Source organism: Jaculus jaculus, chromosome 10, assembly GCF_020740685.1.
Source record: "Jaculus jaculus isolate mJacJac1 chromosome 10, mJacJac1.mat.Y.cur, whole genome shotgun sequence".
Lineage (NCBI taxonomy): Eukaryota > Metazoa > Chordata > Mammalia > Rodentia > Dipodidae > Jaculus > Jaculus jaculus.
The window spans coordinates 90,687,975-90,715,318 of NC_059111.1; the positions used below are offsets into that span (position 1 = coordinate 90,687,975).

The following is a 27,344-nucleotide window of genomic DNA, read 5'->3' on the forward strand; positions in this document are numbered from 1 at the left end:
GAGAGCTTTGAGGGCTCCTATACAGAAGCCTAGAAAGACAGGGCTGTGGGCAGAGCCTCTTCCCCAGGAATGAGGAATTCCCTCCTGATTCTCCTGTGTTGTGAGAGGGGCTCAGAGGAAACAGGGAACACAGGGGGTTTTAAAAGAATGGATTGAGTGTCATAATGGGGGGCTCTTATTGATCAAGTCCAGCCATTTGCCAAGGTATATACACATTTTATTTAAAAAAGTTTACAGTTTTCATTATACACAACTATAAGAGGTTATAGTCAGAGAGGCATATGTCCGGGTGACAGACATGCCCACTAGATCATCACAATGCAAAGAAGGTGGAAGGAAGGGAGGAGAAAGGTCTAGGAGGGGGGAAAAAAAAGCAATAAAAAGCTCAGATTTCAATTAAGGGCTGGTAAGTCCCTTTTATCTCTTCAAGTATCACACAATGTGTACCAAATACAATCAGTAATTAATGGCCACTTCTTTCCAAGCCCACTGCCAAGACCAGTATCTGCTACACCGAGAGCACTGGTCATTCCTAAGGTGAGTAGAAACCCACACAGGTGAGGCCCCAAAGCATCCGTCTTCCCTCTGTCCAATCCCGAACGAGTTAGCCAAGGTGTTCAGTGGCCAGAGGAAGATGAACATGGATTCAGAAGTCCAGAGAAACACACCTCTTCACGCCTAGTCAGAAACTACCTCACTCAACAAGGCTATGAACCCAGTTAAGTTGTTGATGAAATGAAGTAAAACGCTTGCTAATTTTTGTCAATAACTTTCACTTTTTAAGAGTCACTAAGACAGAAGGGCCATGTGGCATTGAAAAAAAAAAAAAAATCAAACACCAGTTTGCAGAAACTTGGTGCAGGAAACCTAACCCAAGGATGCTAGCAGAGGGTCTGTCATCATTCTTGGCCACAAGGTGACCTGGAAAATATAAGCATCAGGTGAAGGCCAACGAGGGCTTTGGGGGCCCTTTTGAGGGCACAATTCCTTTGAGGGGAGACACTCGGCAGAAGCCTAGCTCAGCCGGTTGGCAATTAGAACATCCTTTGATGTGGACGAAATGTTAGTACTGGAGAGACTACATGGCAACTTCTGATGACTATCTCACGGTATAGAATGCTGGTTGAAGCTGCACAGTAACCTCAAGGAGGGGAGAGACTGCAGACAAAACCCCAAATGCCAGGGTCTGGGCTGCCTACCACTGAACATAGCCTAGGGCGCAGGAGAACGGCGGAGGCTGCCTTGCTCGTTGAAGTTTGGCAAGAGCTTGTTTTAATGGGGGCAAAAAATGGCTTGCACTGGTGAACCACAAGCTAGGACCTAGGAAAGAGTGTGGGGGGAGTGCCAGTAACAGCTCTGACCCACTGCATCTGCCACTACCTCCAAGTGTGCTCAGGGGCCATCAGGTTCCACAAGGCTTTGAGTGTTGGGAATCCCCATAGGCAACATGGACTTTGGTTTCACAACATCCCTGCCACAGATTTTGTCTATTTATTCTAGGGGCCCCAAGTCCTTAGAGTCACAGCCAGGCCATTCAACAACTCTGCACCTAGTAGGGTCTCCTCATCCTACCTCACCTAGGAGCAGGGAAGGGATAGAAAACTACCAAGGTCAACTTCCCAGTGAAGAGTACACAGCCCAGAGAGATGAGTATGCGTGGAACCACGGTAGGTGGCCAGAAAGGAGAGGGTATAGTGAGATGTGGGAGGGAGTCACAGGTGCTTCCGTGCGGAGAAGCCTCAATGACACCTCTGCCACACACCTGGATGGATGGACGGACGGACACACACACACACACGCTGCAGCACATTCAGACCCGCGGCCTCAGCCCAGCCTTCACAAGGGGGTTCTGCACTACCAGCCACGTGCTGCTAGAGCTTGGGAAGGGAGACAGGCTGGCATCTTTACATTGGAGCAAGGTATATCCAGTGAGGGGCAGAGCTAGAGCTCAGCTCACAGTGCTTCCCTAAACCTGGCTCAACTGTTTTTCTTGACAAGATCAAAAGCAATTATCTGGACATTTTTTTTTGGAAAGGTAATTAGAACACTATTGTCTATACAACATTGAAAAAATACAATTTTTTATTGTTTGAACTCAAATCACCACCCAGCACTTCAAGCCTACCTAAGTAGCACCTATCATAAGGTCCCAGCACAAGCAGACTGTTACTCAGCAGGAAGCAAGGTGGACAGTGCCAGCAGAGACCCTCCCTCCCCCAGAGTGATGTGAAGACTGCGCTAGGTAAAAGTGCACCATTAGAGGTGAAATAGTTACGACGACCTTCCAACAAGCCGACGATGCTAGAGATAAGAGTAAGTTTGGTGACTAACCTCAGCCCTACAGAACTGCACTTTTTCCAAAGAAACCCTTTTGCTTCGTGCCCGTCATTAACATAAAATAGATAAATTCTTTGTCTTTTTATTTAGGAAAATAATCATGTTAAAAGTTGTAATTTATATAGATTTTCAAAGAAAAGATTGATTGTGCTTTTTGAATTAAAAAAAAAAAAAAAGAGCAAGAGGGTTATATTCCACCCTCACTGACTTAACCTTGTGGAATACAGCACTTCTTAACTAAAAACAGGCCTCAAAAGAAAAGTTGTGGGACATTCAAAGTTGTCTTTAGAAAGGTTTTAGAATTGGCTAATTCTGTTATTGTCCTAGTTTTAGCAAAAATAAAGAGTTGGTATCTAAAATGTCTCCAAATTTTATCCAGGTTCAGCAGGCGACATGGAGATTTGAACCTGGGCATGGGGTTGACTGAGCAGACAACAGATTAGCAGCAGTATTTCAAATTGTCTGACTTGCTCTTAGTGCACAGAGGAAAGTATACTCCTTCCCAACCTGGCCCACATCACACTTCCAAATCCCTTCTTTCCAGCCACACTCTGAAGAAAGCCTTCCCCTCCCTTCCCTTCCCCAAGTTGAGCCACTTTGGATACAAGAACATTTACCAATTATTATTCATTTTAACTTTAGGATGTACGTGGGTCTCAAGTATCCACTTCCTGCTCCCAAAAGCAGATGCCCCAAACAAAACTCATAGCCACCAGATATGTTTTCTGCCATCTAATGGTCCACTGAGCACTTTGTCCAGAAGGAGACCATCTCTTGGTAGGTGACATTAATTCTGTAACCTAAGCACAATTTACACAATAGAATGCGCCTATGCACACACGTACGCACACGCGCACACACACACCACTGCCACCAACAAAATGAAAACAAATGAACAAAAACAACTGCCTCCAGATTTGAATGTCTCAGTCCAGAGCAGGGGTTTGAACTGGCTTAGAGGAACAGGACGACACTTTGCACTTGTTTTCGATGAGAGGACGAAGCTTTCAACTACTTTTCTCCTCCTGTCCAGGCGTCTCAAAAAGGGTCTGGATGACAATCAGTACCCCAAGAAAAAGAATTGGGCTCAAACATTTCAGAAAGTTCTCCAAAGCAAAATGATGTGGCTGAAGGTCTGGTAGCGTGAAGGGCAGGGATCTATAAAAATGTACTTAAAATCTAAGTTTAAAAAAAAAAAAAAGAGCTTTTAAGTTTCACTTTTCCAATGAGCTTCCTGTTTTCCATTGCTACTCCACTGAATCGACCCACTTAGGACTCAGAGGAAGCAGCAGCTGATCTGTACGTGGCTGGCTCTACGTGCTTGTAAAGCAGGCCTCCTCCTCCCCAGTTTCTTTCCTTCCCACTCCAAAAAAGCACTATTCTATCTTCATCCAAGAGCTGGTAGATTTGGCTTGTTTCTTTGGAACCATCGATAAAAGCAACTTTTTCCCATTAGTTTGACTCCTGTCTACTTATCAGAGCGGCTATTTCTTTTGACAGTTCAGTAGCACACAGGCTGCCTTGGCCAAATGGACTTATGAATGCATGCATTCAGACCGCATATTGCTACCAAAATGGAATGTGGGAATATGCTATGCACCTCAGGTTGAGAAATGACCAAGAAATCAAGATCTAAAGGGTGATATATAATATATATATATCAATGCTATTATTCATAAAAACCTTGTTTAGTAATAAAAAAAATTGCTTTGTTTAAATATGAATATTATAGTCTGCTTCTCATGGTTAGGAAATAATAGTCTCTCTGAAAAGCAGGTGCTTTCTCTACTACAACTCCATGTCTTGGGCCTCATCTTCTGAAAAGTCAGACATAGAACTCTCTGATGAGCTGTCGCCAGTGCCCTCTTCCTGCTCCTTCAGGGCCTCCTCCGTTGCGTATTTCTGGATGTATTCTGTAGAGGGTGAGATGGACAGAGAAAAACAGTGAGTGGGCAGACACCTACTTCAGTGAGCCCAAACCTGCCAAATCCCAGAGAAGTTCAAACTCTCCTTTCATGCCAGGGTGACAAAGATGACAATTGATATGGGCCACTAAAGACAAGGGGACTCCAGAGTGAACAGGGGAGGGGATGACTAGGGTAGGCAAGAAAGCATTGACTTGGAGAGGGCAAGATTTGGGCCACCAACTTGGAACTTTGAAGGTCAGGAGAATTGGCCACTCCATATTTACTTATTTATTTTCAAGTTAGGCTTTCACTCTATACTAGGCTGACCTGGAATTCACTATGTAGTCTCAAGGTGGCCTCAAACTCAGGGTGATCCTTCTATCTCTGCCTCCTGAGTGCTGGGATTGAAGGAGTACACATTTCAGGACTCCACATTTCTTTTTACTTTCCATGTTAATAAAATGATTAACTTGGGCTGGGGCGGGGGGGGGGCAGACTGGCTTAGCGGTTAAAAGGTTTGCCTAGAAAACCGAAGGATCCAGGTTCAATTCCCCAGGACCCTCGTTAGCCAGATGTAAAAGGGGGTACACACATCTGGAGTTCGTTTGCAGTGGCTGGAAACCCTGGTGCACCCGTTTTCTCTCTCTCTGTCAAATAAATAAATAAAACATATTAAAATGATTAACTTCCCTGACAGAATAGGACTAGTTAAGATTCCATAGTAATTTATCAGGATGTCTTCCATTGTTTTCAGATTTGCCATTGTGTTTATTATAGACAGTGTGGCTCTGTTACTTTATGAACAGGCGTTAGTCTACATAGATTCTTTCTCTCCAGTCTTGCATGGTCTTGGTCTGCACATGCGCTGCTCTGTGGAGGCACAGAGAAGGTGATGCCATGTATTCTTTAAGACTTAACACTGGAAGCACAGGCTCATGTGCTGGCTGAAAAGGAAAGAGCTAGGCATGGTGGTGTAAGCCTTTAGTTCCAGCACGTAAGAGGCAGAGGTAGGAGGATCACTGAGTTCAAAGCTAGCCTCAGACTATATAGTGAATTCCAGGGCAGTCCGGGCTAGAGTGAGACCCTATCAAAAAGAAACTCACAGCCGGGCATGGTGGTGCACACCTGTAATCCCAGCATTTGGGAGGCAGAGGTAGGAGGATTGCCGTGAGTTCGAGGCCACCCTGAGACTCCACAGTGAATTCCAGGTCAGCTTGGGCTAGAGTGAGACCCTACCTCGAAAAACCAAAAAAAAAAAAAAAAAAAAAGAAACTCACCAAAAAAACAAAAAATTTTACTTTGTTTTTTAGGGTCTCATGTAGCCTGGGCTGGCTTCTACCTTGCTAGGTAGCTGAGGATAACACTATAATTATTATTTTTTTGGTTCTGTTTTCCAAGGTAAGGTTTCACTCTAGCTCAGGCTGACCTGGAATTCACTATGTATTCTCAGGGTGGCCCCGAGCTCACAGTGATCCTCCTACTTCTGCTTCACGAGTGCTGAGATTAAAGGCATGTGCAATCATGTGTGGCCAACTTTTTTTTAACATGTCATTTTTCTTTTATTTCAAATCTGATGCAGCTGTGTGTGGCAGTGCATGCCTTTAATCCCAGTACTCAGGATGCAAAGGCAGGAGGATCTCTATGAATTTGAGTAAAGAAAGCTTGGGGGGGGGGGGGTTCTGGAAAGATAGATGGCTTAGCAGTTAAAGCATTTTCCTGCAAAGCTAAAGGATCCCAGTTTGATTCTCCAGGACCCATGTAAGCCAGATGCATAAGGGGGTGCATGAATCTGGAGTTCCTTTACAGTGAATGGAGGCCCTGGTGCACCCATTTCCCCCCTTTCTCACTTTCAAATAAATATTTTAAAAAAGAAAGCTGACTGCCTAGCACAAGATGAGTCATCTCTATCACAACTGCTGGGACCCAGGACACATTACAGAGGAAGTGGTGGATTAAATATGAGTGCAGCGGTCATCACTAGCCTGAGAACCTCCTCCAGGGAGATGGCATAGACACTGAGGTGACTCAAAATTCATCAAAGCAGAAAACCAAAGACTGCTGAGATCTCAGCACTAAAGAAGACTTATAATATGCCCTCCAAGGCTCAGGGAATATTGTGGAAGAGGGGGCAGAGAGAATGTAAGAGACACGGGGTGGAAAGGTGTACTTTTGAGACATTATCCTCCCCAATGCCCCACCCTCCCGGCTGACTGTCTGGTGCATTCATGACCCCACAGTGATAAGCAATAACCAGCTGAGGAGGGCCCTTAGTGGAACCGGCGTGTGGAAGAAGGAACATGGAGTATAACACAATGGGAATATGTTCAATTTGCAGTATGTTCATATTTATATTATGAACATATGTATGTATGTATATGTACGTGTGTGTGACACACACACACACACACACACACACACGTTTTTGTTTTCAAGGTAGGGTCTCACTCTAGCTCAGGCTGACCTGAATTCACTCTGGAGTCTCAGGGTGGCTTTGAACTCATGACAATCCTCCTCTGCCTCCTGAGTGCTGGGATTAAAGGCATGTGCCACCATGCCCGGCTCTGTTTTTTTTTTTTTTTGGTGGTGGTTTATTGTTTCCCTGCTGTTTTTTTATGAGACAGGATCTCACTCTAGCCCAGGCTGACCTGGAATTCACTATGTGGTCTCAAACTCACGGTGATTCTCCTACCTCTGCCTGAGATTAAAGGTGTGTGCCACCACACCTGGCAATATATTCATATATTGAAGTTCTCATTTAAAAACTGAGCCGGGTATGGTGGCACATGCCATCAATCCCAGCTCTTGGGAGGCAAAGGTAGGAGGATCGCCATGAGTTCAAGGCCACCCTGAGACTACATAGTGAATTCCAGGTCAGCCTCGGCTAGAATGAGACTACCTGGAAAAACAAAAATAAATAAATAAATAAATAAAATAAAAATTTTTTTTTAAAAAAAAAGGGAGGCAGGACCTGACTTGGAGAAATGGCTTAGTAGTTAGGTGCTTGCCTATGAAATCTGCGGACCCAGGTTTGATTCCTCAGATCCCATGTAAGCCAGATGCATATGGTGGCACATATATCTGGAGTTTGTTTGCAATAGCTAAAGGCCCTGATGAGCCCATTCTATCTGCCCTCCCCCCATCCTAATAAATAAATTATGTTTTATTTTTTAAATTGGGAGGCGGGCTGGAGAGATGGCTTAGCGATTAAGGCGTATGCCTGCAAAGCCTAAGGACCCAGGTTCAATTCTCCAGGTCCCACATAAGTCAGATGCACATGGTAGCACATGCATCTAGAGTTCGTTTGCTGTGCCTAGAGGCCCTGGTGTGCCCATTCTCTCTCTCTCTCCCTCTTTGTTTCTAATAAATAAGTAAAAATAAAATCTTAGGGGCTGGAGGGATGGTTTAGCAGTTAAGGCGCTTGCCTGTGAAGCCTAAAGACCCATGTTTGACTCTCTAGATCCCATGTAAGCCAGACACACAAAGGTGATGCAAGGTCACAAATGCCCAGTAGGTGACTCAAGTGTCTGGAGTTCAATTGCAATGGCTGAGGTCCTGAAGCACCAATTTTCTCTCTCTAAAATTAAAAAAATAAAAATAAAAATAAAAAAATTGGGAGGCAGAGGTTAAGAGGATTGATGTGAGTTTGAGGGCAGCCTGGAACTACAAGGTGAGTTCTAGGTCAGCCTGGGCTAAAGTGAGACTCTACTTGGGAAAAAGAAAAACAAACAAACCTGAAAAAAAATTATTATTTTAGAATGAAAGAAATGTTTATCAAAGTCTTAGGAAGTTTATTTACTTAGTTTAAAAATGTTTTTGTGACTGAGAGGGGGAGGGGATATGATGGAAAGTAGAGTTTCAAAGGGGAAAGTGGGGGGGAGGGAGGGAATTACTATGGACTATTGTTTATAATTATGAAAGTTATCAATCAAAAATAGTTATCAATAAAAATATTTTTAAAATGTTTTTATTACAGAGAGTCAGGGGAGGGGGAGAAAAAAGGGGTGCACCAGGGCCTCTAGCCACTGCAAACAAAGTCTAGATGCATGTGCCACCATGTCCATCTGGCTTACATAGGTTCTTGGAAACTGAACTGGGTCCTTAGGTTTCACAGGCAAGTGTCATAACTGTTAAGCCATCTCTCCAGCCCCAGGAGTTTTACTTTTGACTAATAAGAAAGCTGTGTTTTCCACCTTCATGGCATCTTAACCATTGAGCCATCTTGCCAGCCCTGTTTTCTTTAGTATATCCAAGGAAAGAAATATGAAGCACTTCTGAAACAAGGTTGTTCAGAAGACATAAACAGTCTGACTCCTAAGAGAGCCTGTAGGAGCAGTCAGTCTTCGGAAACAGGGCAACTCCACTAGTGAGGAGAACAAAAGCACAAGCTGGTGAGGGAGGGAAGTAGAGAGCTCAAGTAGCACACCTCTTACTTCCTGTTGGGACACAGAAAAGAAGGAGGGGCAGGGTACATAAAGATGCAACAGCAAAGAGGGTGAACTTCAGGCCTCATACCCGCGATTCTCTCATACTAACTGGAACCAGAGTAGATATGCACTCAAATAAGGATAGTGTTAAATTACTGAGACATAATGAAGGTAAGAACTATCAAAACAATACTCTATGAAGATACTGTGGTTTGCAGATATTGTTAAGAGATTTCTATGTCAACTTTTTAGCAGATGCTTTTATATATTATTATTATTATGGTTTTTCAAGGCAGGGTCTCGCTCTGGCCCAGGCTGACCTGGAATTCACTATGTAGTCTCAAGGTGGCCTCAAACACAACAATTCTCCTACCTCTGCCTCCAGAGTGCTGGGATTAAAGGCGAGCACCACCTCACACCAAGGCTGACCTAGAATTCACTATGTAGTCTCAGGGTGGCCTGGAACTCATGGTGATCCTCCTATCTCTACCTCCTGGGATTAAAGGTGTGCACCATGCCTGGGGCTCCAGTAGCTTTTGTTTTTTTGAATTTTTATTTATTTGCAAGCAGAGAGAGAGAGAGAGAGAGAGAGAGAGGGAGGGAGGGAGGGAGGGAGAGAATGGGTCTGTAGCCACTGCAAACGAACTCCAGATGCATGGGCCCCTTGTGAATCTGGCCTACACAGGTCCTGGGGAATCAAATAATCTGGGTCCTTCGGCTTTTCCGGCAAACACCTCAACTGCTAAGTCATCTCTCCAGCCCTGTAGTAGTTTCTTTTTTAAAAAAAATATTCTATTTTCCGGGCGTGGTGGCACACACTTTTAATCCCAGCACTCAGGAGGACCGCCATGAGTTTGAGGCCACCTTGAGACTCCATAGTGAATTCCAGGTTATCCAAAACTACAGTGAGACCCTACCTCGAAAAAAATCATTCTATTTATTTGAGAAAGAGGTAGATGTCTTTCTCTATATAAATGTATATACAGAGAGATAGAGATATATAGAGAAAATGAATGGGCGCACCAGGACCTCCTCACACTGCAAACGAACTCCAGATGCACACGCTGCTCTGTGCATCTGGCTTCATGCGGGTACCAGGGAATCAAACCCAGGTCATTAGGCTTTGCAGGCAAGAGCCTTTACCACTGGGCCATCTCTCTTGCACATCACTTTAGTAGGTTCATGACAAGATTTTATGTGGCTGAAACTACTTTTTTTTTTTTCTTGGAATACTTATTTGTTTGGCTATGAAGGTACTGTGTACATTAAATTAGGTATTAATTTGCAAAGCCCTTGGGATTTAAGTAAACTAATTACAGTAGATTTATTTTGACTTTATTTAAACAAACTGCCAAACAATACCTCATGGAGATTTGGCAAGAATTAGGAAACAAACAGAAGGAAATTATTGTTCAATACACAGCCCTCAATGTTCCTATCTGTCTTAAATCTGCACAATCAGTGAAGGCCTATATAGACAAAGCTCTGTTAAACACTTATGACTGCACCTTAGAGAAGGACCACACACTTTGAGGAAGCTGATGTTCTTGGCCCTATGCAGATGAGTACCCAGCATGTGTTAAAAACAGCATATGTGATGGGCTGGAGAGATGGCTTAGCTGTTAAGTGCTTGCCTGTGAAGCCTAAGGACCCCGGTTCAAGGCTTGATTCTCCAGGACCCACATTAGCCAGATGCACGAGGGGGCATATGCATCTGGAGTTCGTTTGCAGTGGCTGGAGGCCCTGGCATGCCCATTTCTCTTTCCCTCTCTCTATCTGCCTCTTTCTATCTGTCTGTCGCTCTCAAATAAAAAAAAAAAAAAAAAAAAAGAAAGAAAGAAAAAGAAAAAAGAGCACATGTGAGCTGGGCGTGGTGGTACACGCCTTTAATCCCAATACTGGGGACGCAAAAGCAGGAGGATTGCCATGAGTTCCAGGCCACCCTGAGACTAGTGAATTCCAGGTCAGCCTGGGCTAGAGTGAGACCCTACCTCAAAAAAAGGACATGTGCACACTGTGAGTTCTTTATTATCTGGACTGTTCACTTCTCAAACATATGCAGAGATAAAGAGGGAAAGCCAAGGGCTAGGGGTGTGGCTCGCTGCCAAAACAACAGAAGAGGAAGAAGGGAGAATGGGGGCAATGACACGAGATAGTGAACCCACTTGAGCTGTAGTTCTTTCACCACCTTATTTTCCTTTTAGTGCAACTCCAGTCCCAATAAGCATGCAAGCTGTCCTCAGAATGGGAAACAGGATTCTGAAGCGTAAGGGGAGTTGCAGGGCGCTGTGGGGCTCCCACTGGGCGCTGGGCAGGGCTACTGTAGCCCATAGCTGTCTCTTTTTAGGCCAGATAAAACTATGAGGAACTTAAGAAGGGCTTTAAAATATTTAACTGCAAGGAAGGAAAGAGAAAGAGGGAGGGAAAGAGTGGGGAGGGAGAGAGAGGAGGAGACAGAGGATATGAGAATGAATATGAAAGGGCACATGCTAGGGCATAGTGCCACTGCAAACAAACTCCAGATGCATGCGCCACTTTGTGCATCTGGCTTTATGTGGGTACTGGGGAATCAAACTAGGTCATTAGCCTTTGCAGGCAAATGCCTTAACTGCTGAGCCCTCTCTCCAAGTCCTTAAGGGCTTTAAAAGGCCAACAAAGCTGTATGTCACCTTACCTTTAATTTTCTGCTTGTATTCTTCGGGTCGGTGAAGGTACATGGCTGCAGCGTCACCATTAAGAGGGTCTATGGGGTTAGGATAGGCCAACAACTGGGGCAGGAAGGACTCAAATATATTGGTAAGATCTAAAAAACAAGAAAAAACAAACAGAAGCACTTCATGCATGGAAACATGCAAGTTCACCTAAAATTCATTTGGGTTCAGTTGTCAAGTCTGCTCTTTATCTTACCTTTTTTTTTTTTTTTTTGAGGTAGGGTAGGGTCTCACCGTAGCCCAGGCTGACCTGGACTATGTAGTAATCTCAGGCTGGTCTCAAACACCAGACCATCCTCCTACCTCTGCCTCCCCAAGTACCTGGATACTATTATTATTTGGAGACAGGGTCCCATGTAGCTCAGAATGGCCTCTAATTTGACATGCAGCAAAGGATGGCCTTGAACTCCTAATCCTCTTACCTGTACCTCCAAGTGCTTCAGTTACAGGCATGTACTTCATACCCAACTAAAACTTTATACACAATAAAAGTTCAAGTGCCAGATCTTAAAAGAACTTAAAGCCAGGCATGGTGGCGCATGCCTTTAATCCCAGCACTTGGGAGGCAGAGGTAGGAGGACTGCTTAGAGTTCAAGGCCAGCCTGAGACTACATAGAAAATGCTAGGTCAGCCTGGGCTACAGTGAGACCCTGCCTTGATAAAACAAAACAAAAATTGAAGGACTTGACATTTGTTGTTGTTTTGGTGTGGTTTTTCAAGGTAGGGTCTCACTCTAGCCCAGGCTGACCTGGAATTCACTTTGTTTTTTTTTTAAATTTTTTATTTATTTAGCAAACGAACTCCAGACGCGTGCGCCCCATTGTTCATCTGGCTAACGTGGGACCTGGGGAACCGAGCCTCGAACCGGGTTCCTTAGGCTTCACAGGCAAGCGCTTAACCGCTAAGCCATCTCTCCAGCCCTGGAATTCCCTTTGTATTCTCAGGGTGGCCTTGAAGTCACAGACAAGATGTCAGTAAAGTAGCCTATGTTAGCCTTGAACTTTCAATCCTCCTCAATGCTGGGACTATAAGTATGTGCTGTCACTAATTTCTAGTGGATATAGAAAACCAAGTTTTTTGGTTCTTCTGGGTAATGAGGGCAGAAACCTATATGAACCATTTCAATCCATAAATAGCTACAACATAAACAATCTACTGCACTACTGACTGTAGTAATCATTAACTCCATTCTTCCCAGGCAAAAACAAATGGCACCACACACCCATCCTGAGTTACTAAGTGCTTTATAAAGGGCCCTGAAAACCTGGATGTAACTAGTGCACACGTCCACAACTCGAGACAACGTGATTTCCATTCTGTTAGCCCCGTAGGTTGTAGACTGGGGACATGCACGCTTCCAGCTTTTCCTCCTTCTCGAGCTCTCATGGCAGGACTTACGTTGTGTAAATGCTCCTGTTGCTGGTGGGAATACTGAAGTATAAGCAACAGAAAAACCTGCTCTTCATTCTGCTCTCTTAATGGATTCATTTTTTAAAAAATATTTTATTTATTTGATAGAGAGGAAGAGGGAGAGGGAGAGGGAGAGAGAGAATGGGTGCACCAGGGCCACAATGCAAATGAACTCCAGACCCATGTGCCCCCTTGTGCATCTGGCTTACATGGATTCTGGGGAACTGAACCTGGGTTCTTTGGCTTTGCAGGGAAGTGCCTTAACCACCAAGCCATCTTTCCAGCCTTGCACGGGCGCGCGTGCGCGCGCGCACACACACACACACACACACACACACACACACACACACACATTTTAACTATTTTATTTATTGATTTGAGAGAGGCGGAGGGAGAGAGAATGAAAATTGGTGTGCCAGGACCTCCAGCCATTGCAAATGAACTCCAGATGAATGTGCCACTTTGTGCATCCAGCTTAAGTGGTTCTTGGGGAATAGAACCTGTACCCTTAGGTACAAACAACAACAAAAAAAAAACAAGACAGAAAGAAGGGACAAAAACAACTGCATGCACTATTATTGGTGCTGTACGCTGAGACACTACAAAAACAACATGACAGCTGTGGCACAGACCTTTAATCCCAGCACTTGGGAGGCAGAGTTAGGAGCATTGCTGCGAGTTCAAGGCCATCCTGGGAGTACAGAGTGAGTTCCAGGTCAGTCTGGGCTACTTGAGACCTGAGACCCTACCTTGAGGGTGGGGGGAAGGACGATTTTTTTGTTGTTGTTTTTTCGAGGTAGGGTCTTACTCTAGCTCAGGCTGACCTGGAATTCACTATGTAGTCTCAGGGTGGCCTTGAACTCATGGTGATCCTCCTACCTCTGCCTCCTGAGTGCTGGGATTAAAGTTGTGTGCCACCATACCTGGCTATTTCTTCTTTTTTTTTTTTGAAAAATATTTTATTTATTTATTTGAGAAAAAGGGAGAGGCAGATACACACACACACACACACACACACACACACACACACACACACACACGCGTGCGCGCGCGGCAGGGGGGGCGGAGAATGGACGCACCAGGGCCTCTAGTCACTGCAAACAAACTCCAGAAGCATGTGCTACCTTGTGCATCTGACTTCCATGGGTCCTGGGGAATTGAACCTGGGTCCTTAGGTTTCACAGACAAGTGCCTTAACTACTAAGCCATCTCTCCAGCCCAGAAACAAGTTTTGAAGCACTACAGCAAGTCTTTTTTCCCCCTCTTCTTCATTACGGGACATTGAAACACACAGGCACACCCTGTCTCTAAGCCCCTGGAAATCTTGACCTTATCCCGGATGCCAACTCCAGTTCCCGGGAATTCCAGGCAGTGGGTACTTGCTGTAACTGGAATATGGCAGACATTGAAAGTGATGGTCTCCTGAGATGGTCATACCAGACTGGGAATGGTTGAGCTACCTATAGCCTTGGCTGGGGGCCGACTTCAAGTTCACGCAGGCATAGGCCTCACTTGCAAACGTCATGTGGACCAAGGACCAGAAATCTTTTAGCCCCCTTTGCCACCGTGTACTTGATCACAACAGCTCGCTGGTGAGGCTGGGGGTGACTGCTGGGAGCCCCTTTAGAAGTTACGCAGGAAGGTGAGTTAGGCTCTAGTTGCCCTGAGCACCTGCAAGCTGGCTATTTTTTTTAAAAAACATGTTTTATTTATTTGAGAGAGAAAGAGGCCGATAGAAAGAATTGGTGTGCCACGGCCTCCAGCCACTGCAAATGAACTCCAGATGCATTCACCACCTTGTGCATCTGGCTAATGTGGGCTCTGGGGGAAATCGAACTGGGGGTCCTTTGGCTTTACAGGCAAGCGCTTAACTGCTAAGCCATCTCTCCAGCCAGCTTTTCTTCTTTTAATCCTGGTGGGTGGATTAAGACAATGGATTAAAAACGGCAAACAGGAGCTGGGAAAATGGCCCACCAGGTAAGAGTGCTTGCCATAAAAGCACGAGGACACAAGAGGACCGATTCCCCAGCGTCTACATAAACACCTGGGTGTGGCGGTGCACACCAGTAATCTCCGTCCTGAGAGTAGAGACCAGACTCATTGAGCCTTGCTGGTCACCCAGGCTGATGAAAACAGCAGCTCTGAGTTCAGGGACAAGGTTCATCTCAAGGAAACATGTGGGAGACTGAAAGAGGCTGTATGCCCAACAGAGTGTGCAGTGAAAGGCAGAGGCAGTAGAATCAGAAGCTTGCAAGTAAGCTAGTCGGACACACACGTCTGGCAGTTTCATTTGCAGCACAAGAGACCCTGTCCAAAGAAGGTAGAGCAAAGATACCTCAGAGTTGTCCTTTGACCTCCACACAGGGCCTGTGGCATGCATAGTATTTTCTAAAAAGTTATAAACTGCTCATCAGTTCAAGGCCGACCTGGGCTACACAGTGAGTTCTAGCTCAGCCTAGGATACAGTGAGACTCTGCCTCAAAAAAAAAAAAAAAAAAGTTCTAGATGAGTGGTTGTGAGTGAGTCTGCTTGTTCTGTGTAAATGGTTAGTAAAACACATGGAACACGACAGTAGAGGGGTCACAGTGGAAGGGAAAGGCTTAAGCAGGGATAGGGCAATGGAACTAAGTGAGAGGAGGGGGTGCTGAGTAAATCAAAATTACAAACATGTGAATAAGCCATATGGAAACCTACTACTCAGTAAGCCAATTAAAAAAGAAAGTCTGGAGCCAGCGTGGTGGTGCACACCTTTAATCCCAGCACTTGAGAGGCAGAGGTAGGAGGATCATTGTGAGTTCAATGCCACCCTGAGACTACATACTGAATTCCAGGTCAGCCTGAGCTAGAGTGAGACCCTACCTCGGAAAACAAAAATAAATAAAAATTAAAGAAAGAATAGTCCTACTCAGCTGTGGACCCTGTCCATGGGAATAACTGACTGCTTCCCTCCCTCCTTCCCTCCTTTTTTTTTGGGGGGGGGGACGACTCTAGCCCAAACTGACCTGGAATTCACTAGATAGTTTCAGGTAGTCTCGAACTCACAGCCATTCTCCCACCTCTGCATCCCAAGGGCTGGAATTAAAGGTGTGCACCACCACACCCAGGTACCAACTGCTTTCTGCTTGGATTTAAGACCCATTCTACAAGAAGGATTTCAAGCCTTTGACTAGGGACAGAGGTTCTGGGGGGGAGGGGAGCTACTGCTGTGGCTATGCTAAATGGACAGCATGTCTAACTGCCTTCTAAATCTCCGTATGTGTTCCCATAGACTGGTACTGCTTGATGCCTCAGTCACAGAAGTTTCTTACTGCAATGGACAATGGTTAATGCTGGGATGCATAGCTGGTAAAACTGCCAAGAATAAGTGATACTGTGTTTGATTTCAAAACAGGAGACTAAACCACCCTTTCTTAGGTTCAGGGAACCTTGTAGAAAGGGGACAGAAAGAATTTAAGAGCAGGAGAACAGGGAGGAGAGCTGCAAAAGGCTGTCATCGGGATACACTCATGAACGCACAGCAGCTGTGGTGTCCTACACAACACCTCATCTTTGATGGAGGACCCCACATCCCCCAGCTCATGGTTGCTGGGAGAGAGGAGTGAGGGTTGTCAGTGATGTCCCTTCCACCCACGATGCTGCAAACAGCCCTAATTTAGCTAAACGGGTTTAAAAAAAAAAAAAGCACGGAATTAAGATAGGGATTAAAAGGGAAGAAGGGGGTTAATTTGAGGAGGGGGGGATAAAATAGGGTAATTGGGTAGGGGAATAAGATCAAAATTTGTACATATGTAAATATAGAAAAAAAAGATAAATCAGAGTTCTACAAAGTAAATGTAATGCCAGAGCAGGAAGACCTAGCAACAGGTGTTTTTGTTTGTTTTTCCAAAGTAGGGTCTCGCTCTAGCCCAGGTTGACCTGGAATTCAGAATGTAGTTTCAGGGTGGCCTCAAATTCACAGTGATCCTCCTACCTCTTGCCTCCTGAGTGCTGGGATTAAAGGCATGTGCCACCATGCCTAGCTATCAAGTTACATTAACTATTAGCAACAGCAAGCACAGACCAACATAGAGTAAAATCTCAAGCCAGGGCTTTGAGTCCTTTTTTTGTTTTTTTTTTTTTTCTTTTAAGACATGGTCTTTCTACATAGTCCAAGCTGGTCTTAAGCTCTTGGTCCTCCAGCCTTAGCACTTCCCAGTTGCTAGGGTTACAGGTGTGGGCCACTACCCCTGGCCTGGCCAGCCACACTTAGAGCTCCACACACAGTTCACTTGACTGCAGCCAATGAGGTGGTCATCACTGATTACTGATTACTATCTCCATTTCACCTGCAGAGAAGCTGAGGCACAGCTCTCATGTTGCAGCAGACTCTCCACCCTTGTAGGCAGAGATGTCAAAGCCATGGCCTAGTGACAAGCCTGCCCCTTGCCAAAGTCTCCCTTCTCACAAATGCAAGGCCAGCAGCTGGCTCTCAGTGCAGAATCATCTAGGCCTCTGTGGCTATTTCTCAGTAGTAAGGTGTATCTTTTCTTGTTTAAAAATATCTTATTGCTTTGAGAGAGATGGGAGAGGGTGCAGAACAGGACACTAGAGCCTCCTGACCTGTAAACGGCCTCCACCCGCATATTCCTCTTTGTGCGCCTGGGCTTGCACGGCTTTGCAGTCGCCGTCACATTCCTGCACAAAGCACCCAACCAAGAGCAGCTGATGGGAGGAAAGGGGTTATTTTGGCTTACAGACTCGAGGGGACACTCCATGATGGCAGGGGAAAACGATGGCATGAGCAGAGACTGGACATCACCTCCTGGCCGACATCAGGTGGACAATAGTAACAGGAGAGTGTGCCCAACACTGGCAAGGGGAAGCTTGCCCAACAATATACCACCTCCACTAAGGATCCATTTCTCCAGCTGGGGATCAAGCACTCAGAACACTTAAGTTTATGGGGGACACTTGAATCAAAACGCGAGACATGGTAACATCAGGCCTTGCAAGTAAGCAAGCACCTTTAACTGCTGAGCCATCTCCCCAGCCCACGGTGCTTCTGTCTATACTGTTCACAGGTGCTTGCTAAGCGAACTGGGAGATGCTCCTACCAAGTTTTCTATACAGAAGCTGCTCAAAAGGACTAGCTGCTGCATGCTCCCACCACACAAAAACTTTTGTAAAACAAACAAAAACCAACAACAGCTGGGCATGGTGGCGCACACCTTTAATCCTAGCACTCATGGGACAGAGGTAGGAGGATCGCCATGAATTCAAGCCCACCCTGAGACTACATAGTGAATTCCAGGTCAGCTTGGACCAGAGTGAGACCCTACCTTGAAAAACCAAAAAAGGGAGGCAGAGGTAGGAGGACTGCTGTGAGTTCAAGGCCAACCTGAAACTATACAGTGAATTCCAGGTCCACTCGGGCCAGAGAGAGACCTTACCTCAAAAAACAAAACAAAGCAAACATAAAAAGGGGTGTGGGGGAGGGAGATGGCTTACTGGTTAAGGTGCTTGCCTGCAAAGCCAAAGGACTAAGGTTCCATTCCCCAAGACCCATGTAAGCCAGATGCACAAGGTGGTGCATGTGTCTGTAGTTTTTTTTTTGCAGCGGCTGGAGGCCCTGGCGTGCCAATTTTCTCTATCTGCCTCATTCTATCTCTTTCAAATAAATAAAGTATGGGCTGGAGAGATGGCCTAGAGGTTAAGGAACTTGCCTTGGAAGCGTAAGAACCCAGGATTGATTTCCCAGAACCTACGTAAGCTAGATGCACAAGGTGGCACATGCATCTGCAGAGGGTGGAGACCCTTGTGTGCCCATTCTATCTGCCTCTTTCTCGCACTCTCATATATACTCCATAGTGAATTCCAGGTCAGCCTGGGCTAGAGAGAGACCCTACCTCGAAAAACAAAAAACAAAAACAAACAAACAAAAAAAAAGAGGTAGTACTGGCAAGGTGGCACGTACATCTGGAGTTTGTTTGCAGTGGCTGGAAACCCTGGTGTGCCCATATTCTCTGCCTCTTTCCCTCTCTCAAATTAAAAAAAAAAAAAAAAAAAAAAGCAGGTAGTGTTGGGCTGGAGAGATGGCTTAGCAGTTAAGGGACTTGCTTGCAAAGCCAAAGGACCCAGGTTCAATTCCCTCGGACCCACATAAGCCAGATGTCAAAGGTGGCCCATGTGTCTAGAGCTTGTTTGCAAGGCTGGAGGCCCATTCCCCCGCCCCCCCCCCCGCTTTAAATAAATATATAATTTTTTCTTTAAAGAGGTAGTGTCTCACTTAAACCCAGGCTGACCTAGAACTCACAGTGATCCCCATCTCTGCCTCCTTGCCTGGCAGGTTTTGCTCCCCCCCCCCCATTAATCAACATTTATTAAGGTTTTGTTCTTTGTTTCTTTCTTTTTAAAGGTTTTCAAGGTAGGGTCTCACTCTAGCCCAGCCTGACCTGAAATTCACTATGGAGTCTCAGGCCAGCCTCAAACTCACAGCAATCCTCCTACCTCTGCCTCCCCAGAGCTGGAATTAAAGGCGTGCACCACCACACCACGCTGGCTTAAAGTTTTGTTCTTTTAAAGTAATGTTTGAATTGGCTTTGGGGCTAGAGAAATACTGCAGATAACACATTATGTAACCAGGGTGTTTCCTGTGTCCCAGGAAGAGATTTTATAACCTTTCCTGCTACTTTTAAGTTTCCTCAAGCTACCAGTAAGTGGTTTTGCCTAGTGTTCATTCCAAACCAATAAAAGAACCCCTAATTAAGGGTTCCCCTTCCTGTTTCTGCCCTCTTCCTGTGGTAACACACTTCTAATCCATTTTTACAGAGGTGCTGAGTCATACCTGCAAGACAGAAGAGCAGAAGAGGAAAAGCCACCGCGGTTTGGGTGAAGGTAATAGCTTCTAGGGCTAGGAGGGCCTGGCTCTGCCACCTGAGGCCTTCCCAAATGGCCAGCACAGCGATGACTCGAGGAGCCTCTCTCACATGGAGTATCTTCAAGACAAAGATGCGCGGCCTGGGGTGCAGCTCAGTAGCAGAACACTTACGTTAGCACCTATGAAGCCCTAGGCACCCAATCCCCAGCAGCACAGAAGAATGAAACTCGAGGTGCTGGCAGAGAACCCCTGAACTTGCAAACTAAGAAATGAAATAGGCTGGGTGTGGTGGCGCACACCTTTAATCCCAAGCATTTGGGAGGCAGAGGTAGGAGGATCGCCGTGAGTTTGAGGCCACCCTGAGTTTGAGGCCACCCTGAGAATACACAGTGAATTCCAGGTCAGCCTGAGGTAGTAAAGTAAAACTTGGCGTGGTAGAATCTTGCTCAAGCCAAGCTGACCTGCAATTCACTGTGTATTCTCAGGGTGGCCTCAAACTCACGGCGATCCTCCTACCTCTGCCTCCCGAGTGCTGGGATTAAAGGCGTGCGCCACCACTCCCAGATAGAACATACTTTTTAAAGTATTAGGTAAAAGAACGTTATTTGAGGTCTCTGAATGCATGGGATTGATATGAACTCTGTGCAAACTCAGACAGGAAACACTAGTCTCCACCAAGTGGGAAAGGAGTGACCATTTGTTTGTGGTTTTTTTTTTGGCTAAACCAAAAGTTCGAGTTTGGGGCTGGAGAGATGGCTTAGCGGTTAAGCGCTTGCCTGTGAAGCCTAAGGACCCTGGTTCGAGGCTCGGTTCTCCAGGTCCCACGTTAGCCAGATGCACAACGGGGTGCATGCGTCTGGAGTTCGTTTGCAGTGGCTGGAAGCCCTGGTGCGCCCATTCTCTCTCTCCCTCTATCTGTCTTTCTCCCTGTGTCTGTCACCCTCAAATAAATAAATAAAAATGAACAACAACAACAACAAAAAAAAAACTGGTGAAAGTTGACCTATCCCCACTTTTTAAAAAAAAAAAAAAGCTCGAGTTTGGAGCTGAGAAGCCTCTAGGTAGGCAGCCTCTCTTGACCCTTCACCCTCCTTTCTGCATACTGTGGTCGCTATCGTCTCCAGAAGGAAGTGTGCCAAACTACAGGCAGGAAAGGGGGATGGGGGATCTGCTATAAGGCTTTTTTTTTTTTTTGGATATAGGGTCTCACTCTTGCTCAGGCTGACCTGGAATTCACTCTATAGTCTCAGGGTGGCCTTGAACTCACAATGATCCTTCTACCTCTGCCTCCCAAGTGCTGGGATTAAAGGCGTGCGCCAATCCATGCCCGGTTGCTGTGAGGCATTTTAAGGGCTCCTTCAGAGACAGAGGAGAGCCGGCTAAGCAACTTCTATTAGGCTACACCGTCTTCTGTGACAGAAACTGGCTCCTCAGTGCTGAACAATGGACGAAAACCCAAGGGACCCCAAGTCTAATCCCAGTCCTTCCACTGACTTGCTCTTTGCCCTTTGCAGGTTTCCTCTCTGCATGTCAATTTCTTCATCTGTAAAAAGAGAAGTAAAAGACTGCTGTGCTCTTTAACAGGAAGTGTTACACATCATTGAAAATGACTATAAATTATACTTCAAACTGTACCAGAGGACTAAATTCACATATTAATATAAATATGGCATCTCCAAAGAGTAGAAATTTCAGCCAAGAGTACCTCTTAAGGAATATATGTTAATTATTTTTGAGTCATACAGAAAAAAATGCATCATTTCTTAAAGCAAAGCCACTCAATTCTAGGTGACTCATAGTAAGATGGTTCACGACTTAGCGGAGCAAACATAGGAGATGAATCACATAGCTCATGCTTTATCCTTGATGATTTATGAACCAGTGACCATAAGTTATTTCTTCTTCCTCTAACGCCTTTGAAAACTAAAATGGAAAATTTAGTAAAGTGCACTGTTTCAAAAAAAGTATTTACTTACGTGTGTGCATGTGTATGGACTCACCAGGGTCTGTGGCCACTGCAGATGACAGCAAGACATATGTACCACTTTTTGTGTCTGGCTTTGTGTGGGTGCTGCAGAACTGGACCCAGGCTGACAGGCTTTACAAGCAAACACCTTTAACCACTGAGCCATCTTATCTCCTCAGCCACCACACTGTTTTCTTCACATTACAATCCTGTGCATGCTCTACACTGGATGTGGTCTTCCCCACCAGGAACCACAATTAAACAGTGGTCATCTCAGGGACTTTGGTGTGCAAAATATATATATATTTTTCAAGGTAGGGTCTCACTCTAGCGCAGGCTGACCTGGAATTCACTATGTAGTCTCAGGGTGGCCTTGAACTCACTGTGATCCTCCTATCTCTGCCTCCCCCTACCGAGTGCTGGGATTAAGGCATGTGCCATGCCACCATGCCTAGCTGGTTTGCAAAATATTCATTTTTCAGATTTTATACAAAAATAAATCCTACAACTCAGAAAATACCATGATCATACAGTGAAAGCCAGGTGACCATAAAAGTCACTCTTTCCTTCTCAACAGCCACCTAATCCTTTCTACTACTCCTTGTAGAGGAGAGAGAAGGTAGGCTCCTTTATAAAAACAAAAAAGTAACAACTTATTTGGAAAAAATATCAAGTCCTTGCACAGAGTATGAATTCTGTAGTATATATATATATTTTTTTTTTCTTTTCCAGAATTAGCTTTGTAGGGTTTGGGGAGATAGATCAGTTGGCAAAGTGTTTGCCTTGCAAGCATAAGGACCCAAGTTCAAGTCCCAGTACCCATGTAAAAACATTGTGCCATGGTCTGTAATCCCAGTGCTAGGGAAGCAGGGACAGAAGGAGCTCTGGGGCTCACTGGTCAGATAGTCTAGCCTAAGTGGAGAGCTCCAAGTTCAGTGAGCAACTGTCTCAAACATGGTGGAGGGCATTCTCTAGGATGACACCTAAAGCTGTCATCTGGCCTCAACCAACACACAAACACATTCGTAAACAGTTGTGTACACTCGTAAACAGTTTTGTACACTCTTACATTGGGAAGCCTATTGTCTTATAATTTTACAAATGTTTAAGTATAGGGCTGGGGAGATGACTCAGTGGGTAAGGGGCTTGCTTGGAAAGCCAAAGGACCCGAGTTCAATTCCCCAGCACCCATGTAAATCCAGATGCACAAAGTAGCACATGTGTCTGCAGTTGTTTGCAGTGACTAGGGGCCCTGGTAGTGCCTATACTTTCCCTCTTTCTCTCTCACTCTTTCAAATAATAAACAAAAGTGTAGCTGATCACTACCAAATCTTTGTAATTGGCCACTCAAATTTCTAACTTTATCAGACCTGACATATCTTAAATTAATTTTATGAAAACCTATTCCCCCCTTTTTTTTGTTTCTGTTTTTTTTCAAGGCAGGGCCTTGCTCCAGTCCAGGCTGACCTGGAATTCACTATTCAGTAATTCAGCCGTAGACTGGCCTCAAACTCACAGTGATCTTCCTATCTCTGCCTCCCAAGTGCTAGGATTAAAGGTGTGCGCCACCACACTTAGCAAACCATTCCCTTCTGATAAAGGGTGTGGATGGACTAATACCCTTCTTCCTGGACTCCCAACCTTGGAACAGAACTGGTCAGCCTCTCTCTACGCTTCACAGGCTTGCTAATGGCCCTAACAAAATGCCTGTAGTGCCTCTGCTACTTCTGGCGTGCCTACGCAAAGCTAGAATGAGGTCCAGTTTTGGCACAGGCAATCACCTCCTTGAATGGCCTTCATGATCCCAAATTCTCACTGTTGTAATTTAGGAAGAGACAGACTCCTTAAAGCAATTCACCACATAATTTCTGACAAAGAGCATTTCCACGGTCATATAGCTCATTTGTAGAGCACTTGCCTACCTTGCACAAGGTCCTGAGTTCCATCCCTTGTGCCAGAAAAGGGGGGAGGGGGAAGGGGAAGAGAGGGAGAAAAGGTGGGAGGGAAACAGGTAATTCTGTTGTTTCTGGGAAAGACCAGAACATGAAAAACACTGAGTATGTTCTGCTAAGTGTCAGATCACCAAGTCATCAACCCCAAGCATGTAGTTATATAGTAAGGGCTGTTAGTTAATTATTTTTTTTTTTGAGGTAGGGTCTCGCTCTAACCCAGGCTTACCTGGAATTCACTGTGTAGTACCAGGCTAGCCTTGAACTCACAGTGATCTCTCTACCTCAACCTCCTGAGTGCGTCACCACGCCCGCCCGGCTGTAATTCCTTCCTCCTTTCCCTTTTCTTTTCCCTTCCCTTCCCTTTCCCCCTTTTCCGTTCCTTTACTTTCTTTCCCCCGTCCCTCCTTTCCTTTCCCCTCTTTCCCTTCCCCTGTCCTTTCCCTTCCCCCCTTTTCCTTTCCCCCCCTTTCCTTTCCTTTCCTTTCCTTTCCTTTCCTTTCCCCTCCTTTCCCCTCCTTTCCTCTCCTTTCTTCTCCTTTCCCCTCCTTTCCTCTCCTTTCCCCTCCTTTCCTCTCCTTTCCCTTCCTTTCCTTTCCCCTCCTTTCCTTTCCTTTCCCCTCCTTTCCTTTCCTTTCCCTTCCCTTCCTTTCCTTTCCTTTCCTTTCCTTTCCCTTCCCTTCCTTTCCTTTCCTTTCCCTTCCCTTCCTTTCCTTTCCCTTCCCTTCCTTTCCTTTCCTTTCCCCTCCTTTCCTTTCCTTTCCCCTCCTTTCCTTTCCTTTCCCCTCCTTTCCTTTCCTTTCCCCTCCTTTCCTTTCCTTTCCCCTCCTTTCCCTTCCTTTCCCCTCCTTTCCCCTCCTTTCCTTTCCTTTCCCCTCCTTTCCTTTCCTTTCCCCTCCTTTCCTTTCCTTTCCCCTCCTTTCCTTTCCTTTCCCCTCCTTTCCTTTCCTTTCCCCTCCTTTCCTTTCCTCTTTTTCCTTTCCCCTCCTTTCCTTTCCTCTTTTTCCTTTCCCCTCCTTTCCTTTCCTCTTTTTCCTTTCCCCTCCTTTCCTTTCCTCTTTTTCCTTTCCCCTCCTTTCCTTTCCTCTTTTTCCTTTCCCCTCCTTTCCTTTCCTCTTTTTCCTTTCCCCTCCCTTCCCTTCCCTCTTTTTCCTTTCCCCTCCCTTCCCTTCCCTCTTTTTCCTTTCCCCTCCTCCCTTCCCTTCCCTCTTTTTCCTTTCCCCTCCTCCCTTCCCTTCCCTCTTTTTCCTTTCCCCTCCCTTCCCTTCCCTCTTTTTCCTTTCCCCTCCCTTCCCTTCCCTCTTTTTCCTTTCCCTTCCCTTCCCTTCCCTCTTTTTCCTTTCCCTTCCCTTCCCTTCCCTCTTTTTCCTTTCCCTTCCCTTCCCTTCCCTCTTTTTCCTTTCCCTTCCCTTCCCTTCCCTCTTTTTCCTTTCCCTTCCCTTCCCTTCCCTCTTTTTCCTTTCCCTTCCCTCTTTTTCCTTTCCCTTCCCTCTTTTTCCTTTCCCTTCCCTTCCCTTCCCTTCCCTTCCCTTCCCTTCCCTTCCCCCTTTTTCCTTTCCTTTCCTTTCCTTTCCTTTCCTTTCCTTTCCTTTCCTTTCCTTTCCTTTCCTTTCCTTTCCTTTCCTTTCCTTTCCTTTCCCTTCCCTTCCCCCTTTCTCTCCTTTTCCTTTCCTTTCCTTTCCCTTTTTCCTTCCCTTTCTCCTCTTTCCTTTCCCTTTCTCATTCCCTCCCCTCCCTCCCATTAGTTATTTACTGATTTACTGTCATGCTCAGGGCTGAACCTAGGACCTTGTACACTCTAGGCAAGGGCTTTGATGCTGAAATACAACCCTAGCACATGGACTGTTTCAAAGCATCCCAAACCCATTTATGAAATAACTTTCCATTCACTGCTTAATTATAGCCCTCCTTCTCCAATGTGTTTAAACAGAGGAGCTACTAAAAAACAAACAAACAAAAAAAACAATGAATGTTCCTGCACAGATCTGGAATGATGGTATATGTCTTTAATCCCAGCTCTGTGGAGGCAGAGATAGAAGGATCTCCATGAGTTCAAGGCCACCCTGAGAGTACTCCCTCCATTTTTATTTTTATTTTTTCGGGTATGGTCTAACTCTAGCTCAGGCTGACCTGGAACTCACTATGTAGTCTCAGGGTGACCTCGAACTCATGGCGATCCTTCTACTTCTGCCTCCCGAGTGCTGCAATTAAAGGAGTGCACCACCACGCCTGGCTGAGTTTTTTTTTAAGAGGTCATTCTAGTTCAAACCTGGCATGCCCTTGCTTACCTTAAGAGGCTGCATACTAAAGCATGGTAATAGGATTTGTTATTAACCTTCCTGAAATGCAGGCAGTTAATGTGTAATCAGCTAGTGGGGTATTCTTGCAATTGTAATAAAACTTGCTGTTAAAGCTTCTGATTATTAGGCAATAATTTAGTTGTCACTAATGTTAGAAAAGAATTGCAACAGACAACTTCATGCAGTCACAGGCAAAAAGTGTCCATGCATGGGAAAAACTTTACTTGCATAATCATAATCATACAGAAAGAAAAAACAAGTCAAGGTTACATGTCCATATAGTTAAGCATTAAACTTGAGCCCTGAGCCAGGAGTGGTGGCACACACCTTTAATTCCAACACTTGGGAGGCAGAGGTAGGAGGATCACCATGAGTTAGTGAGTTCAAGGCCACCTGGGCTACAAAGTCCCAGATTAGCCTGGCTAATGTGAAACCCTGCCTCAAAAACAAAAACAAAACAAACAAACAAAAAACATACTGGCTTTTGAGCTGGAGAGATGGCTCAGAGGTTAAAGGACCTTGCTTGCAATCCCTGGTGGCCCGAGTTTGATTCCCCAGTATCCATGTAAAGCCTGATGCACAAAGTTGCATGTATCTGGAGTTCACTGATGATAACAGGAGGCTCTGGTGTGTGCACATGCACACACACACACGCACACACAAACACATACACACTTACTCATTTTTTCTCTCTCTCACTTGCTTGCTATAAAATAATTTTAAAAAAATTAATAAAGTGAGGTGGTGCATGCCTTTAATCCCAGCACTGGGGAGGCAGAGGTAGGAGGATCATGGTGAGTTCAAGGCCACTCTGAGACTCCATAGTGAATTCCAGGTCAGCCCGGGCTAGAATGAAAGTCTACCTTGAAAAACTAAAATAAATAAATAACAATAATAACAACAACAATAATAAGGGGCCAGGCGTGATGGCACATGCCTTTAATCCTAGCACTTGGGAGGCAGAAGTAGGAGGATTGTCATGAGTTCGAGGCCATCATGAGACTACATAGTGTGTTCCAGGTCAGCCTGGGCTAGAGTGAGGCCCTATCTTGAAAAACCAAAACTAAATAAATAAATATACAGATAAGGGGCTGCAGAGATAGCTTAGTGGTTAAGGCACTTGCCTATGAAGCCTAAGGACCCAGGTTCAATTTTCCAGGTCCCGTGTAAACCAGATGCACAAGGTGGCACATGTGTCTGGAGTTCATTTGCAGTGGCTAGAGAACCTGGTGCATTCATTTTATCTCTTTTTGTCTGTCCCTTTCTGTCTCAAATAAAAACAAATTAAAAAGAAATTTAAATAGCTGGGCGTAGGGGCTGGAGAGATGGCTTAGAAGTGAAAGCATTTGCCTGCAAAGCCAAAGGATCCCAGCTTGACTCTCTAGAACCCATGTAAGCCAGATGCACAAGGGAGTGCATGCATCTGGAGTTTGTTTGCGGTGGCTGGAGGCCCTGGCATGCCCATTTTCTCTCTCTCTCATAAA

General features: G+C 45.4%; 1 protein-coding gene across 2 annotated transcripts in view; it reads right to left on the reverse strand.

Moving 5' to 3' along the window:
* Positions 1-200: 200 nt before the first annotated feature.
* Positions 201-27,344, reverse strand: part of Ube2h (ubiquitin conjugating enzyme E2 H) — a 128,476-nt gene continuing 101,332 nt past the window's right edge. For both annotated transcript variants that reach the window (XM_004661211.2, XM_004661210.2), the window contains 2 exons: positions 11,343-11,471; positions 201-4,250 (listed from right to left, as the gene is read on the reverse strand). In XM_004661211.2, the coding sequence (XP_004661268.1) occupies positions 4,126-4,250; positions 11,343-11,471 (254 nt within the window). In that variant the 3' untranslated portion in view covers positions 201-4,125. The remainder of the gene's footprint in view (positions 4,251-11,342; positions 11,472-27,344) is intronic.